At 40.4% G+C, this 18,963-nt stretch overlaps 1 protein-coding gene and 1 long non-coding RNA gene across 4 annotated transcripts in view; one reads left to right on the top strand and one right to left on the bottom strand.

Annotated features, from left to right (window-relative positions):
* XPR1 (xenotropic and polytropic retrovirus receptor 1) overlaps nt 1-18,963 on the bottom strand; it is a 226,748-nt gene that overhangs the window by 35,567 nt on the left and 172,218 nt on the right. For both annotated transcript variants that reach the window (XM_051857042.3, XM_089299467.1), the window contains one exon: nt 18,746-18,940. In XM_051857042.3, the coding sequence (XP_051713002.2) occupies nt 18,746-18,940 (195 nt within the window). The remainder of the gene's footprint in view (nt 1-18,745; nt 18,941-18,963) is intronic.
* On the top strand, nt 2,487-10,187 carry LOC138850472 (uncharacterized). 2 transcript variants are annotated; one of them, XR_016210362.1, is made up of 3 exons: nt 2,487-4,485; nt 4,701-4,729; nt 10,063-10,187. It is a non-coding gene; the product is annotated as an uncharacterized LOC138850472 (long non-coding RNA). The 2 variants fall into 2 exon arrangements; XR_016210361.1 differs by lacking the exon at nt 10,063-10,187 and adding an exon at nt 5,190-5,615.

Here is an 18,963-nt window from a genome sequence, read left to right as displayed (position 1 = left end):
GGGCCCAAAGACTTGGGCCATCTTCTACTGCTTTCCCAGGCCATAGCAGAGAGCTGGATCAGAAGAGGAGCAGCTGGAACTAGAACCAGTGCCCATATGGGATGCCAGCACTGCAGGTGGGATTTAACATACAGTTTTCCTTAGGTCTTCATGGTTTTTAAGAAATTATTTTGTTATTTTCTCATTTTAATGGAGAAGGAGAGGGATTAGAGGAGACATTCCATCTGTTGGTTCAGTCTCCAAATGGCCACAACAGTCAGGGATGGGCCAGGCTAAAGCCAGGAATCTGAAACTCCATCTTGGTCTCCAACATGGGTGGCAGGAACCTAAGCACTTAGGCTATCATCTGCTGCCTTCCAGGTGCATTGGCAGAAGCTGGGTTGGAGGTGGTGCAGCTGGGACTTGAGCCAGCTCTAATATGTGATGTGGGTGTTCCAAGTAGCAGTTTAAGTCAACTGCACCACAACACCCATCCCTGGAACCATTCTTAACCTCAGAGTGGAACAGCCCCAGGCTGTGAAGACTTTCTATACAAACCTTTACATGACACTTTTTCTTTCAAAGTTGGTATTTGAAGAAATAAATTCTGTACTATCCCAAACTTACCAAAAGGATCAAAGTCAAATGCTCTAGGAACCACCTCATGAATTGCAATAACAACCTACTTTGAGATTTAATTAAACATAAAAAATTTAAATTGTCTTTTGCTCCGAGGGAATTTTTAGGTTCCCTTTCTTGACATGGTGTGGGCAGACCTCCATTAGAGCAATGACTTCTCATCTGTCCGTGCCCTGCTTCCTCATACCTCCCTAAGGAATTTTACCCTTAATTACTGAAAACCTCCTTGTATCACTATTATCAGGTAACATGCTCAAGATTCACTGATCCAAACCCATGCTCATCTGGCAGGCTTACTGCCTCTCTACCACTCATAACTTGACTGTCTAAGGTCTTCCCAACAGTATGACAGGAGGCAGCAAGCCATCGAATAGATGCCAAAATGTGAGGAGCTTAATAGCATGCTTTCTTTCTACTTTAGAGTGGGAAAAAAAAAAAAAAAAAAGGAATGAATTCAGAAACTAAGAATACTAGTTTTGCTACTTACTATCATGTGACTGGGCAAGCAAAGTGAGAATATCTCTTCTACTTTCAGAATTCATACCAGTTTCTAAATGAAAATCTATCTGTCAACATGTGATATATTTGCAAATAATTCTATTAGAACAATAGAATGTAAAGATCTGAAGGGGGCAGGGCCAGTGTGGTGGCATAGCAGGTAAAGTCATGGCCTGTGATTCCAGCATCCCATGTGGGCTCCAGTTCCTGTCTCGGGTGCTCCACTTCTCATCTAGCTCCTTGCTAATGTAGCTGAAAAAGCACACACAGCCCAACTGTTTGAGCCCTTGCCACCCACACGAGAGACCCAAATAAAGCTCCTGGCTCCTGGCTTCTGGTTTTGGCCTGGCCCAGCGCTGGCCACTGTGGCCTTGTGGGGAGTCATCCAGTGAATAGAAGATCTCTCTCTAATTCTTGACTTTCAAAATAAATAAATAAATAAATCCTTAAAAAAAAAAAAAAGCTGAAAGGGCTTCAGAAAGTCTAGTCCAACCCATTTTTGTTTTGTTAAAAATGAAAATGACTTTTTCCCTAATATAAAGGAGAGTAAATCTGTATGCTTTGCATAAAAAACTGATAAATAGGTAAAGTAAGAACATCAAATTATAAAAGCTGAAATGTTTTTATTAATTTTTTATTTATTTCTTTAAAAAGCACTTTTTTTATTTGACAAGTAGTAGAACAGAATGGGAGGGAAGGGAGAGGGAGTGAGACTAAGGGAGGAAGACAGAATATCTCCTATCTGCCACTTCACTTCCCAAGTGTTTGTAACAACCACAGCTGGGTCAGGCCACAGCCAGGAGCTGGGAACTCAATCTGGATATCCAACATGAGTGGCAGGGATCCAGTTTGCACCTGCTGCCTCCCAGGGTGCACATTAGCAGGAAGCTAGAATTAGGAGTAGTACTATGATGTAAACTCATGTACTTTGACATGGGATGTAGATGTCCCATACTGTAGATGTCCTATACTGCTGTGCCAAATGCTTATCACCTGAAAAATTTTAATATCCTTATTTTCTTTTCATTTTCTAATGTAATAATAATGGTAAGAAAAATGACAGGGGCCAGCACTGTGGCGTAGTGGTAAAGCCGCTGCCTGCAGTGCCGACATCCCATGTGGGCGCTGGTTCGAGACCCAGCTGCTCCACTTCCGATCCGGCTCTCTGCTATGGCCTGGGAAAGCAGTAGAAGATGGCCCAAGTCCTTGGGCCCCTGCACTCATGTGGGAGGCCTAGAGGAATCTCCTGGCTCCTGGCTTCAGATCAGCCCAGCTCTGGCTGATGCAGCCATTTGGGGAGTGAACCAACGGATAGAATACCTCTCTCTCTCTCTCTCTCTACCCTCCCCTTCCTCCCTCCCTCCCTCTGCCTCTGCCTCTCTGTAACGCTCTTTCAAATAAATAAATAAATCTTAAAAAAAAAACCATAAAAATGACAAATAGCGATGGCTGTAGACATCCTTAAGTTAGTCTAGATTTTAACAGAATGCCTGAGTTTGCCCTTAATCATGATTCTAGCTGTTGGTCTAAGACATAAACTGATAAATATGTACTTGTGTGTGGTACCTGGGGTGTGTGTGTGTGCGTGTGTGTATATACATACATACATATATATATGGAAAGTTACTTACTTGAAAAGCAGAGTGACAGAGATGGGGGTGAGGGAGACAGAAAGAGTGAGGGAGAGAGGGAGTGGGAGAGGGAAAGAGAAAGACAGAGAACTTCCATCCATTGGGTTCAATCCCTAAATGCTCGTACCATCTAGGGTTGGGTCAGCCTGAAGCTAGGAGCCAGAAACTCCATTTGGATCTCGCACATGAGTGGCAGGGGCCCAAGTACATAGGTCATTATAAACTGCTTTCCCATGTACGTTAACAGGGAGTTAGATTGTAAGCAGAGCACCTGGGACTTGAACTGGCACTCCACTAAGGAATGCCAGCATTCTAAGGGGCAGGTTAACCTGCTACGCCACAATGCTGGCCCCAGTATTTGCTATATTTAAGGAGTATTCTTACATTCTTCTAAACAATTAACAAACATTTTCTTGGCATCTAATGAGATGCCACATTTTTTTTTCTTTCAGAAGTATACTTATATGGTAAAATCCATTAAAAATATTTATTTGAAAGTCAGAGATACAGAGAGAAGGAGAGATAGAGATATAGATCTTCTATCCACTGGTTCACTCCTCAGATGGTCACAATGGCTAGCACTGGGCCGGGCCAAAATCAGGAGCTTCATCAGGGTCTCCCACGTGGGTGCAGGGGCCCAACCACTTGGGCTATCTTATGCTGCTTTCCCAGTCACATTATCAGGGAGCTGAGTTGGAAGTGGAGCAGCCGGGACTCAAACTGGTGCCCATGTGGGATGCCAGCATCATCAGCAGTGTTTAACTCGCTACACCACAATGGTGGCCTCAAAATCCAATTTTTAAGGCTTTCCTAATATTTAACCATTTTTATATTCCTAACATACTTCAGACATGTCATGTTACTTTTTTACTACACTACATGGTTCTGCTTAACTAAAAATTTTTCTATGAATACAAGGAATCTTCAAAAAGTTCACAGAGAATTCACAACAAATGTGAATAATTTAATGACTATGCTAACTCCATTTTCCATTGTTTTGAAGTATCCTCACATTTGTAAGTAATACTAGATTGTGGTTTTATTGAGTATGATCTTCTTAAGAAATACTTTGTGTGTTTGTGTGTGGTTTTGTAAAAAGAGGTAAGATGTTTCCTTATTACGTTTTTGAGCAGCTTAAATGGCAGGAACTATTCTTTGCCATTTTGGAAGGTATCACAAAGCTTAACTTGAGAACTCTTTTTGGCCATTTGACACACTGAAGACAACTTTCCTTATTCCCTCAACAGCTGTTAGTCTATAATTTAGATTTTCTGTGTCTCCTTGCATTATTTTGTCAATTTATAGCTTCCTGAAAATAAAATCCAGATGTTTACTCAGAATTATTTTGAATCACTCCCCCTCTGTGGTTACACATATGAGCTTTCACTATGTACACGTTCATCACAGAACATGGAGAGCACATCAACAAATTACCACCAGTTTTCACACGCTTCCATAATTGAATACTCACAATAAGCTTACAAGGTAGGAACTGTTACCTCAGTTTTACTAACGTTTAACTCAAAGTCTAGTCACTTTCTCAGGGTTACATAATTAGTAAGTGGCTATGTTCACTGGTGTTAATCTGCCTGATTCCAAAGTCCGTGTTCTTGCTGCCAACACGGGAAGTTCCTTTCATTAAGACTGTGTCCTCAGGTCTCCTGGCACAGAACTTGGTTACACTGAGCTGAGGGAGATAGCTGGCTCTCCGGGTAAAGAAATTCCACTTTCTGCAAAAGTAAGTTCAATGGGAGGCCTTAAAAACGGATTTCAAATATCAAACTTTTTTTTCAGTTGAGGAAGGAAACAGAATTAGTCCATCCGTAAGTGAGAAGGAAGACGACTACATAAAGGTCCTTGACTCTGACCAACTATTTTTTAGTGATGCAGTGATTCTTCTTTTTATATGAGCTATGAAATGTGATGTGAGCACTCACTGTTCCACTCTGGCAGATACTCATTTCCTGTGAGAAGACTTCCTGGTGAGTTGCAAAAAGTCCAATTATGCCTTTAAAAGAAATATGCTCTTGGGTATTATTCAGAGGCAACTAAAAAGTATATTTATTTAGAGAGAGCCCTGTACATGCTACATATCAATAAGATATTTAAATCAGAGGTAGATGTTTTAATTTTCCCTTCTATCTATTAGCAGCACTACTTTTGCAATAAATAAAAGAATATTAGTTGTAGTATAAAAAATTTCTTTGTTGTAAAAATTTTCATGTACCTTTGTACTTTCCCCAAGACAAATTTTTTGGCACCTGTAATGATTTTTACTGTCCTGTCTGATCGTTGTGGTTTTGTTTACTACCATCTTAACAGTGCATTACTGGGAGCAGCTTAGAGCTTTCATTAAACTTAGAAGGCATGAATTCTAGCTTTGTCACCTACTAGTTACTTGATTTCGGAACTATGCACTCTGTATTCTGATTCATATCCTAGGTTTTTCAGCTTCCTAGCTGTATGACTGTAGCAGGTAACTCAACCAGTTTTCAATTTCTTCACCTGAAAAATGAAGATCCATTGGTTAGCTATGACAAAGACTCAATGTTTGACTTAACTCCAGTTATACTCCTGCAAGACCTCTAGACCCCAACTCTGGACTCACCCAGTTGCAGCAAGAATCTTGTACCCAGCTTACAGAGAATCAATCACCTTTGATATCTGATGACCTTAGTCTGCCTTCAACAAGAATCCCTCCTTACCCCTCATGTTTCCTTGTAGTCATTTTCCATCTACTGACTGCCACTGTGTTCCCTGGCTGTAAGTTACCTCTTGTTCAGGCTGTACTAAGAATTGAGCTCAGTTCTAATATGGAGATCACTTTTTCCCAACTTCATACTTCTTTAATAAAATGCCTTTTTAACTTCTGTCCATCTTTGGCTTTAATGCTTTTTAGGGTTGTTGTGAGCATTAAATGAATTATCACATGTTAAAAGTTTAAAAGTGTCTGATCCACAGAAGTATTCAGTAAATATTAGATTTCAATAATATTATTAATTATTAATCTTTATTATTTGTAGGCTTTGTGTTATTTTTGAGAAACAACTGTATAATATTTCACTTGCCACACAGTTATTTTAAGTAAGATAGTTCCTATTAGTTGGACACTTATAGATTTGATTTTTAGTATATTACATGGAGATACACTCATTCCTGCCCACTACTCTACTTAGGAAAAAGCTATGGAAAGAGAGATACTAGGTCAGAAGGTACAAATGATTTTAGAATTCTTAACAGAAATATCAAATTGCTTACCAATTTATGCTCTATCAGCAGAATGAGAGTTCATCTCTCCATATCGATGCCAGCAACAAGCATCATCATTTGGTTGACTAATTTTTTTAATGTTTATTTTCCTCTACTTGAATGGCAGAGTGACAGGGGTAGGGGAGCGGGGTTGTCGAAGTCTTCCATCAGTGTTCACTCTGCAAATGCCCACAATTGCCAGGAGCCCAGAACTTCATCATGGTCTCTCACAGGGATGGAGGGGCCCAGGCACTTGAGTGATCATCTGCTGACTCCCAGGAAGCAGAAGTGCTAGGGCTCAAAGTGTGCACTGGTATGGGATATACATGTCCCAAGTAGGCTGCTGCGCTACGATGCCAACCCTGACTTAACATTTTTCATTTCTATTAGTCATGTTTATTTACTATGCAAAATTAGCTGTTCATCTCCTTTGCCTATTAAAAGAAATCAGTTTTTGGGGCCGGTGCTGTGGCGTAGTGGGTAAAGCCGCCACCTGCAGTGTCAGCATCTCATATGGGTGCCAGTTCAAGTCCCGGCTGCTCCACTTCAGATCCAGCTCTCTGCTATGGCCTGGGAAAGCAGTGGACAATGGCCCAAGTGCTTGGGCCCCTGCACCCGTGTGGAAGACCTGGAAGAAGCTCCTGGTTCCTGGCTTCAGATCAGCGAAGCTCTGGCCGTTGTGGCCAATTAGGGAATGAACCAGTGGATGGAAGACCTCCCTCCCTCCCTCCCTCCCTTCCTCTCTTTCTCTCTCTCTCTCTCTCTGCCTCTTCTTCTCTCTCTGTGTAACTCTTTCAAATAAATAAATAAATCTTTTTTAAAAAATCAGTTTAAATTGTTTCCTGATTATAAACCAAAAAAAAAAATTCACTTCCTTTCTGCCTATCCTTGCTTCCATGACATGAGTAATATATTTTGTGCAAATATTTTTGAAATCCATGCATATATATTATGAAAAATCCATGCATATATATTTCATGAAAAATCTGTGCATGAATTTAAAATATTTTTTGCAATAAACTTATTTTTAATTCTATTTTTCATGAATTTTTTTTGAAGTACCCTTTTACCCTTTTATGCCCCAGTGATGTTGGGTTTGGTATACTGTATGGCTTCAGGATGGAAAGACTCTCTTTAGGTCTATACATGTGACTTGCTTTGGGTCAACAAGAGGCCAGAAGATTTGAAGCAAGTAGAGGCTTAAACTGTATTTATGCAACAGCATTTGGTTTTCTCAGTGCCACGTGAAGTGCCCCTGGGTAAATGCTACTCCTTCAGAAGAGGCCTCAAGACAAACACACAGAGACCAGGCCCAAAACCAACCCACAGTGAGCGCCAAGCCCAGCCGAAACATCAGGCTGCCGCAGTGCTGCTCAAATGAACCCTGGCTAGTTCTGTCAATGCCCAGCTGACCTGCAGACACATAAGAGAATAAATCAGAGTTGTTTTAAGCTAATTCCGAGTTGGTTTCTTATGTACCGATAGCTGATGAGTCCACTTGCGAGTATTATAAAACCCTGAAGGAAAGAGATTCACGTAATAACCTTATATTTCTATTATATATAATAATCTATTATTATTCCCAGGAGTACCATATACAGCACTTAGCAGGAATTCACAGCCTTATAGTAAATGTCTTCATTTTCTTTTCTTTTTTTTTTTTTTTGCTGGAAATTCTTATAGACACAGCAATGTTCCTGGATGTTTATACTTTTACCAATAACATTTTCATGAAAAATTATATGCAACATAAGTATACAAATTAAAATGAAAATTAAAAACTTTTTAAGCAATTGTTTTTAAATTTCTTTATAATTAGAGAAATTGTTTTAAAAACTGAATGCATAGATAATTCTCAACTTTGCTCATTTTTTTTTTTTTTACCTTTTTATTCTGTTTTAAACTTTTATTTAATAAATACAAATTTTGAAAGTACAGCTTTTGAGCCGGCGCCGCGGCTCACTAGGCTAATCCTCCGCCTTGCGGCGCCGGCACCCCGGGTTCTAGTCCCGGTCGGGGCGCCGGATTCTGTCCCGGTTGCCCCTCTTCCAGGCCAGCTCTCTGCTGTGGCCAGGGAGTGCAGTGTAGGATGGCCCAAGTGCTTGGGCCCTGCACCCCATGGGAGACCAGGAGAAGCACCTGGCTCCTGCCTTCGGATCACCGCGGTGCGCCGGCTGCAGTGTGCCGGCCACGGCGGCCATTGGAGGGTGAACCAATGGCAAAAGGAAGACCTTTCTCTCTCCTCTCTCTCTCTCACTGTCCACTCTGCCTGTCCCTGTCCAAAAAAAAAGAAAGAAAGAAAAGTACAACTTTTGGATTACAGTAGTTTTTCCCCCTATAATGATCCTCCCACTTGCAAACCATCCCATCTCCTACTCCCTATCCCATCCCATTTTTCATCAAGATTCATTTGTAATTATCTTTATATACAGAAGATCAACTTAGTATATACTAAGTAAAGATTTCAACAGTTTGCACCCACACAGACACACAAGGTATAAAGTACTGTTTGAATACTAATTTTACCGTTAATTCACATAGTTCAACACATTAAGGACAGAGATTCTACATGGGGAGCAAGTGCACAGTGACTCCTGTTGTTGATTAACAATTGACACTCTTATTTATGATGTCAGTAATCACCCAAGGCTCTTGTCATGAGCTGCCTAGGATATGGAAGCCTCTTGAGTTCACAAATTCTGACTTTATTTAGACAAGGCCATAATCAAAGTGGAAGTTCTCTCCTCCCTTCAGAGAAAGGTACCTCCTTTTTTGATGGCCCATTCTTTCCACTGGGATCTCCCTCACATTTCCCTTTCTTTTAGGTGTTTGTTTGTTTGTTGTTGTGTTTTTTTGTTGTTTTTTTTTTTTTTTTGGCCACAGTGTCTTGGCTTTCCATGCCTGAGAAACTCTCATGGGCTTTTTAGCCAGATCCGAATGCCTTAAGGGCTGACTCTGAGGCCAGAGTGGCATCTGCCATTCTACAAGTCTGCTGTGTATCCCGCTTCCCATGTTGGATCATTCTCTCCTTTTTAATTCTATCATCAACTTTGCTCATTTTAAACATCATATATTCTCTCCTAACTTATAAGAAATAAAATGGTATAGACTGATTATAAACTTTTGTGCATGAATGTTTCCAAAGAAAAATAATTTGTATAGTAGTGTTAATGACATCTATCTGTTATAAGAGTAATTAAGAAAATACAGAAGCCACCACCTGTAACACCAGCATCCCATATGGATGCCGGTTCATGTCCTGGTTGTCCCACTTCCCATCCAGATCTCTGCTAATGCACCTGGGAAGGCAGTGGAAGATGGCCCAAGTACATGGGCCCCAACCACCCACATGGGAAACTTGGAGGAGTTCCAGTCTCCTGGCTTTGGCCTGGCCTAGTCTTGGACATTGCAGCCATTTGAGGAGTGAACCAGGGAATGGAAGACTGGTACTTTCTCTCTCTCTCTCTCTAACTCTACCTTTTAAATAAATCTTCAAAAAAAATACAGATGACTAATGAAAGATAATAAAAACAGCTCAGGGTGTGAGCATATGTGTCCTTTTTCTTAGCCATTTCTTTAAGTAACAAAGAAGATAAAAGGAAGCTTAATTTATAAGTTATAATTAATATTTTAAAGCAATTTAAGATAAAGTTATAAAAGCACTTAGAATTAGTACGATGTGAAGTAGATAAAAATCAATCATTAAATATTTGTTAAATTAAAGTAAAATTAATAATCAAATAATAAAAAACTATCCTATGTGTGTTATGTAGCCTGATGGCATTAGCAAGTGGTGAGCCAATACATCAACATGAATTATAAGTGAATTTCTTTTCTGCAGTATTAGCCTAGGGAAATCAGAGCAGAATGTATCAAGTTCAAAAGGGTTAAAGATTCAAGCTACTTTCAGTAAACCAAGAACAAGAACATTTATCCAAATGAGTGTTTTTTAAATTTTGTGTATATATTTTTTAAAAAATGAAAACTTCCCTAGAGAATTTACAAAATACTTACTATTTCTACTGTAACATAATGAGACTAATATTTGTTAATTCTGGCGAAACAGGCTATTATTCAGAGTAGAAAAAAGGCAGCAAACCAGCCCCAACCTGGAGAGGAAGCACTCCAGAACTGAGTGTGCTAATGGAAACAATGAAACGACTACTGGGACGCAGGCACCGAACCACTGCCAAGGAGGCCGGCGCAGGCACCGAACCACTGCCAAGGAGGCCGGCGCAGGCACCGAACCACTGCCAAGGAGGCACTGAACCACTGCCGGCGCAGGCACTGAACCACTGCCGACGCAGGCACTGAACCACTGCCGGCGCAGGCACTGAACCACTGCCAAGGAGGCCGGCGCAGGCACCGAACCACTGCCAAGGAGGCACTGAACCACTGCCGGCGCAGGCACTGAACCACTGCCGACGCAGGCACTGAACCACTGCCGGCGCAGGCACTGAACCACTGCCGGCGCAGGCACTGAACCACTGCCGACGCAGGCACCGAACCACTGCCGAGGAATCCCCGTCAGAGGCACAGCACCCCTGGGAGAAGGTTAAAACAGGAGAAGATCAAGAAGGGACCTGGATGCTGGAAAGCCATCGCCACACAGATTAAATAATCTCAACTTTAAGTGTGCAGAGAAAATCTCTTTTTTCTAAACGTTTAATAACAAATGGTAATAATAATAATAATAATAATAATAAAAGAAGTCTCGGGTAAAGTATTTTAAAGTTTTTTCCCTCCCTTCAGAAAATTGCATAGAGCTAAATTCACTAAGAATTTATGAGTACTTTAAAACAGAAAATGTAATGAAGTGCTTTCCCTCAATGACCCGTTAGGAAGGAAACATAATGGCCTTTTCTGTGATTGTACCCCCCATAGGCTTTTCCTCACCAAAGCCAAGAAACCTCAAGGACACACAGAAACCATTTAGAACACTCTGCTGCCTCCTCCAGTCCCAGTTCCTACAAGACATTTGCAAGGAATCAGCTTCAAATTCAGTTATATAATAAAACATGAATTTTTAAAATACAGAGGTTGGACACTAGCTAAATTCTTTTGTTTCTAAAAGGAATTATGGAAATAAAATACAATGAAATATTTCAAATTGAGTTTTAGACCAACAAGTGAGCGCTGACTGGAATGCTACCATACTCCCTAAATATTATCACACTCCCCAAAATGGTCTACCTAAACTCCTCCCTCACCTTCTAAATGATTCTAAGTGCATAATTAACTCTTATTTCCCATTTTTACAAAGCATGTGGAAAAACTATAAGACATAACCTGTGAAATAAACTTGAAAATTTCCCTAATATAATGCTGTTACTATGGTAACCTTTGCAGGTTGTTTTTGAAAAGACTCAGGTCTCTGAGTCTGAATAATATCATGCTACCTTGTCACATTTTACTCTTTCTTCCTTATAAAACCTTTGCAATAGCACACACACATTTAACAGAACAGTGTCTACCCAATTAACCACACTGAATGTATTCTTTTAACTCAATGATTATTTCTATAGTTTGTTTCCCGATGCCTCTTCTCTTGGAATATTGTCCAAGAATACAACAGAAATCATGATCATCACTCAATGTCAAATTTTCTGTCAATGGCCTTTCTGAAGTGTCTTTCTAATTTTCCCCATTTTAGGCATTTTGGCAAAAATATTTAGTGACATAAAATACTTAATATGTAGCAAATATAAAAAGTATTTTTTAAAAACAACAACCACACTTCTTTCTGATACTTGCCTTGAGAAAACCCCTACCCAAGGTAATCCTAAGGGTTTCCCTTAAAAAAGACTCTCTCTAGTGGAAGGTGTACATACAGCGAGAGCTACAATGGGAACTATATTTCATTTCATCATAAATTCCATTTATGTAACACGTTAGCTTTTCTAAGAAGATTTACTGTACACTCTCGTACTTAATCCTGGCAATACACCTGTGAAGTGAACAGAATAGATAGGATAACTTCCACTTCAAAGATGTATCTTTTGGGGGCACTAGGCTGAAGAAGAGAACTGGTATACAGTGTCACTACCACCACTCACAAATTACATGGCAGTGAGCAAGGCATACAAAGGGATAAACAGAATCCTAAATTTAAACAAGAAGCTACAGTCTAGATTTAACCTCAGAGATGTCTTCTCCCAGCCGAGTAGAAAGCCTAAGAGGCCGGGTTAGAGACTTGTGTTCTTTCTGTACCCTGCCTATCTTCTTTATAACTAGATTTTAATGCCGCCTTTAAAAAAAAAAAAAAAGTAGTAGAAACAAAATTACATCTAAATGCATAGTTTTGTAGCATTGTTTTGCCTTGTTGTCAACCAATTAATAACTCAGTACCTTTTTACTTGTCTGTGCATTCCCTACTAGATTAAAAAACCAGTGACACCAAGAACTGTTTTCTTTGTTGCTATATTTTTAGTGCCTAGCAGGCCTATTATATAGAATGTTCTTTTTTTAAAAAAATTTTATTTATTTGAAAGACAGAGTTACACAGAGAGATAGAGACAGAGACAGAGAGAGAGATCATCCATTCGCTGGTTCACTCCCCAGATGGCCGCAATGGCTGGAGCTTCGCCAATCCAAAGGCAGGAGCCAGGAGCCTCCTCCGAATCTCCCACATGTGTGCAGGGGCCCAAGGACTTGGGCCATCCTCCACTGCTATCCCAGGACATAGCAGAGAGCTGGATTGGAAGAGGAGCAGCCGGGACTAGAACTGGAGCCCATATGGGATGCCGGTGCCTCAGGCCAGGGCCTTAACCCGCTGCGCCAAAGCGCCGGCCCCTAGAATATTCTTAATAAACGCTTTCTAGGGACTGGTGCTGTGGCATAGTAGGTTAAGCCTCTGTGTTGTGCCAACATCCCATATGGGTGCCAGTTCAAATCCCAGCTGCTCCACTTCCAATCCAGGTCCCTGCAGATGGCCTAGGAAAGCAACAGAAGTTGGCCCAAATGCTTGGGCCCCTGCACCCAAGGGAGACTAGGAAGAAACTGCTGGCTCCTGGCTTTAGATCAGCTCATCTCTGACTGTTGCAGCCATCTGGTGAATGAACCAGCAGATGGAAGACCTCTCTCTGTCTCTAACTCCACCTCTCCATAAATAAATAAATCTTTTAAAAAAAATGTTTTCTAAATGCATGAACTCTGCTTGTCTATCTATACAGCTACTCAGTCACCTAATTCAGAATGAGAACCAAGCACTGAGGCGTTAACGCAGGGAAGTATACACAGATGTCACTGGTTTCCTAATTAGGGAGCAAAGATCAGAGTGTCACTCCAAATTATGCTACACTGGCATGAGGATTATTTTGAGTTGAAGGCAACTGAGAAACAACAAAAGCAAGAAGATCTCTACCCATTTCTGTCTAAAAATAGAGCATAAATTCCCTTTATAAAAATAACACAAATTTCCATTTGTAAAGGTGTATCTCTCTTCCATACCAGGAAGAGGAGTAGAATTCTTAATTGCTAGAGATGACTCTTATCAGTGTAGAAGGTACCCAGTTGAGTGTGCATTATAACTTTCTTTCTTTACTTCCCCCATATATTTACTGACCCTAGAGGCCCAAAGCCCCCAACTCTGTTTATTTATTTTCCACAATTTATCCCCTCTTTGTAAAAATGGCATTTAAGTCCCTGACCTAACCACTTCTTTGGGGATTCACTTATTTTCCATGAAGACCTCTTAATACATAATAAATTCTCTCTCCTATTAATCTACCTTTTGTCAATTTAATTTGCAAGGTCTCTCTCTCTTCTTTACCTTAAGAGGGTAAAGGAAAAAGTTTTTCCTCTTCAACTGATATACTACAAATATTCTCCATTTACTAGATGAGTGTAATTTGTACTCCAAGACTTTTTTCAACAAATATATTTACAGAATGTGATTAGAAGTATTTCATTAAAAAACTGCAATGCTAAATTTCTATTGAACTACATAATGTTTTTAATTTCCACCTGTAATTTGAGTATTTTATGGTAAACAACAAATTAATAATTATATGATGGTCTATTTTCCAGAAACTGAGAGTTAATTACTATAATGACTGGGCAACAAATCCTTTTTCATTCAGTTTATATTCAACTCTGCTTCATCCAGTTTATTTTTAACTGTTTTCAACAAAGGAAACTTGATCACTAAAAATAATTACTGACAATAAACCATTATGCAATTTTTGCCATATAGTTCATAATTCCTCCAAGAAATCAAGTTGACATGATAACAAATTTCCATCCATTCACATCCATGAGATGAGCTATATTAACAGATGTTCTCAGTGTATTCATATAAAACAGAAAAAAAGGGACAGTAATAATATCAATTTATTTCAGTAATAAATGTTTATGTGTAATAAAATTTGTAATACATTTGATCAACTGTAGATAATAAATAAGGTAATGATAATTACAACCCAGTAATCTCAGTACCTCACATGACAGGAAACAAATAACACTTTAATTTCAATTTATATATGGAATTTGCAGAAGAAACTGATTAAAACATAAAGTAAAAATATTAGTAAAATATCAGATGTGAAACAAATGTAAATATTCTATTGTATAACTGTGGGTTTTTTTTTTTCTTTTGACATGTAGAGTTATAGACAGACAAAAAGGTCTTCCTTCCGTTGGTTCACCCCCCCAAATGGCCTCTATAGCCAGTGTTGCGCCGATCCGAAGCCAGGAGCCAGGTGCTTCCTCCAGGTCTCCCATGTGGGTGCAGGGGCCCAAGCACCTGGGCCATCCTCCACTGCCCTCCCGGGCCACAGCAGAGAGCTGGACTGGAAGAGGACAACCGGGACTACAACCCGGCACCCACATGGGATGCTGGTGTTGCAGGCGGAGGATTAACCAAGTGAGCCACGGCACTGGCCCCTAACTATTATTTTTAAAAATAAATCACAATTAAGTATCAAACTAAAATCTCTATCCTAAAGATAAGCTAACCTTGACTAAGCTAGAGCTGAAAATAACCAGGCATTCTCACAAGCGGACAAGAATCACAACTGATTGGATAAGGTCTATTCCAGGGGTGAACTTTCCCCGAGAATAACCTGGTGCCCCTACACTGCTGAAGCTGGTTTGATGTGGGCTAAGCAGGGAGTTAGAGAGGAACAAAAGAGGTGAGAGGTTTCCACCAGTCTTAATGCTTTGAGCCTGCAAAACAGCAGAGACTGGCCCAACTGCTTGGACCCGAGCATCCACCATGGGAGATCTGGAAGAAGCTTCTGGTCCTGGCTTCTGATCGGCTCAGCTCTGGCCATGGAGGCCATTTGGGGAGTAAACCAGCACAGGGATGACCTCTCTCTGTGTGTCTCTACCTTTCTCTATAATGCTTTCAAATAAATAAAAACTCCACCCTCTTCCACGCCCATTCAGCACCTTCACTTTCCCATTCTGTACCTGAGCCTCCTCCATCATGCAAGACACCGCCATGTTAAGGAGAAAAAGAAGACACCACAATGAACACTGGATGTTGATGCAGCATGGAGACACCATGAAACCCTTCTAGAGGTCATCATGCAAACTCCACCCCATGTGCCCACTCACTGAAGGCACACGTGCGTTACTCATGGCACCGTGAGTCTCCTCATGGGGCTGCTGGCGAGCATGTCTGAGCGTGCACCATCTCTTCACCCTCTTAAAAGAAATCCTGCTCAAATCCTTGCACTTTGTGTCTCTGCTTTGCCTTCACCTCTTACGGGGAGACAAGTAGCTTGGAGTAAGTATGGCTGGGGATCCCAATCCCCACAATAGGTTATTGGATTCATCTTTCTGATGTAGAAAGCCCTAAACCCCCTAACTCTAATACTAAATATCCATCCCCCACTGAACAAGGGATGCATGATAACGTAGTGAGCATATGTGCCTGTCCTCTTTTAATTAGGGACAATTCTTCCCAGAACATCAACAAAACTTAATGAGTATGTATGATTTCCCTGAAAACAAACTCTGTTAAGACTGGTAACACTTCTTTACACAGGGAACCAGGTATCTCATCACACGATCCCTTGTTACTGACTTGTACAACCCATTAAAATTCCTTCCTATTGACAGCTTAAATCATTCTTGTTTCCACTGGCATACATGCGGGACAAGAGCTGTCAGATATGCTGCCTGATTGCAAAACTGTTTCTCATTCAGACTATCTGGATATATTTAGTAGAAACATTTAGCCATTTGCTTTAAAATACAAGCATTTAAAATATACTTCTGGAAAGGATATTGTTGATAATTATTCAAATGTAAGATGAAACATTTCAGCTACAAACACAAAAATATCATGAGGTAATACAGTTTATAAAACTCTTTTAAGGGGAACACTAGCACAAAACATTCTAAGACCACAGTAACATTCAAACCTCCACTTCTCCAGATTTTGCTTGTTAGATTTGGACTGTTCATAGATTTGAAGAATTCAGACTGTCAGCCTCTCACAGAAGGGTATCAGTACTAAAGGTATATTTTGTTCTAAAATACTCAATCAAAAATACAGTACTCATTTTTACAAACAGGAGAAAAGTGAAGGGTTTTTAAAAATTTTGTAAAAGATGTCATAAAATACAAACTATCAAATCAATTCAGAATTATCCAATAACAATCGTAATTATGATACATGACTGAATCAAAGTGTAACCATAATGAATATATCTTCCTTTTCACATTCTAACCTTGTGACAAGCCAACAATTACAACTGCAATTGTAAAAAAAAGAGAGAGAGAGAGAGAGAGAGAGAGAGAGAGAGAGAGAGAGAAAGGAAAAAAAGTACATTTTCCATTCCCTTTCACACAAAAGATAGCTGCTAATCTTGTGGCTGATCAAAACGTTTGCTCAAGCGGATGCAGACCCAATAATTACAGGAGCTGATTGCAGGGAGATGGCTAGAACAGTAGATTCTAGATTAGGGAAGAATTTACAACCAGCAAAACACAGCCAAACTTAAGTGGTGTCAGCACAGACCCTAGAAACCTGTTGGACAATTTCCTCCAACTCCCTTTTTGGTTTATAGTCCTCCTGTTAACCTGCAAATTGGAAACAGCATACCTGGGACTAAAGAAGTCCACTCTTCTCTCCAATGGCCTCTTGAATAAACCTGTTCCCTTGAATCAACCCCTTTGAAACTGAGCCCTCAACAGTGCCTTACACTCTCCCTCCTTTGGAGTGCCCCTGCCCTGCCTTCTGCTCACACTAAAATTAACTCAGTGAATCCAGCCCTGTGAGGTTCTAATCACCAGATGCACGAGGTCACACCCTGATGACTGGTAATATCTTGAGGGGTTTTGTTAGGGGACTTCCAGGCCCGGGCAGGGGAATTCTAGGCCCAGGACACAAAGTACTGGGCTTCATAAAAATTCCCTGAAATGTACAGCACTGCTGACCAGGCGGGAACCTGGACACCAGCTGAACACACAACCAGACCAAATAACCACTGTGACTCCAACCAGGCCCTACTGCGCAGCTCCCTCACTCCTGACTCTCCTGTCCCTGGTGCCTTCGTAGAAGCCCCAGAGCACCCTCATCCAGCAGGACAGCAGTTCTGGAGACACGGAAGTCTGCTACCTCCTCACCCACTGAGAGATTACATCTTCTTTCCTTTACCCTCCAACACTGTCCTCCGTATTTTGGTTCGGCACTGGGGACAGGGACCAAGCTTTCAGTAACATCATCTCTTGGTGCCTTGGCTGTCCAGTGTCATGTAGCCCAGACCTAATTTTCACCAGTAACAAGAGCTAATATTACAGAAACTGTGGGGATTTGTTTCCTACACTGAGGGACTTAATTAAAGTACCTGAGAATGCATAGCTGGTAGTAAAATTATTGGCTACACTCATCGATACAGTTCTAACAGCACAATCTGCTGTAAACAGTGTTCCTGTGAACTAAATCTCAAGGTTTACTAAAACAAGGACTGAATCTTTCATGGCCATCAGGCTTACTTCAGCAATCTGTAGCACTGGCTAGTTAGTGAGGCTACTAAAATACAGCCTCTCAATTAAAAAAGTAAAATCACTGAAAAATTCTTACTAAAGTATTTTAAATACTATTGAAATAATCTCAATTAGAAACATTTCTTTATTACCTACAGATAAGAAAGTACAGCATCTAAGAGGTGAGCTTGTATTGATTTAAATAGACAAAGAAGGAATACATTTTAGTAAAAGGAAAGAAGATGGATGATTGATAGTTCTTGGGAAAAGGTTAAAAATTCAAAAGGAGTGACTTCACGTGGTTCAGAACTTAAAAGCTTTTTTTTTTCTTCTCAACAGAAAAGCAGTTTCAAGTAATAACAGGTTGCCATGGAGATGAGAAGCTAGAGAGATCAGAGAACTCAATTTGCAGTTAAATGGGCTGGAAACAATCCTTACTACTTGGTAAGGAAAGAGATTAAAAATATACTTGATTGCCAGAGGGAATCTTTTTCACCTAGCTATTTCTCAACCTCATTAATGAACAAAGAAGTACATAAAAAAAATGAAAACCCAAGGTATCCATAGATTGAACCCATTAAACGTAATTCAAAATTTTAAAATTATCATACATCCTTCCTATTCTGGGTGACTACGCTTCTTTTCAATATTTACTTGCCAGTAAATATCAGAATTAGACTAAATCATGTTCAAAAACAAACTGGTATAACTGAGAGAAATGGAACTTCAGGGACAAAAAAGCACAGCAAATAGAAGAGTAACGACAGTTAGGCAAGCAGGTTCTAGAAACCTTCCCCGGCAGTCAGGAGTACCTTTGTGGGTGCTGTACAGGGCTGCGAAGGTCACCGTGAAGAAGGTTGTGGAGTACTTGCCGGCATTCACTAAGTGAGGAAAGGCCCTCCTTGTGTCTCGGTATCGGCGCAGGCACTGGATGAAGCGAAGCCAAGCAGGAATGCACTGAACAATGGCTCGCACCCCGTATGTGTATTTGTGGCAAACTTCTGGTTCTGTGAAGATTTCAAAGAAAAAA

Source organism: Oryctolagus cuniculus, chromosome 7 (genome assembly GCF_051225735.1).
Source record: "Oryctolagus cuniculus isolate XC-2025 breed Fujian yellow rabbit chromosome 7, ASM5122573v1, whole genome shotgun sequence".
Lineage (NCBI taxonomy): Eukaryota > Metazoa > Chordata > Mammalia > Lagomorpha > Leporidae > Oryctolagus > Oryctolagus cuniculus.
The sequence above is the reverse complement of the archived record's forward strand: the minus strand, read 5'-3'. Positions and strand labels throughout refer to the sequence as shown.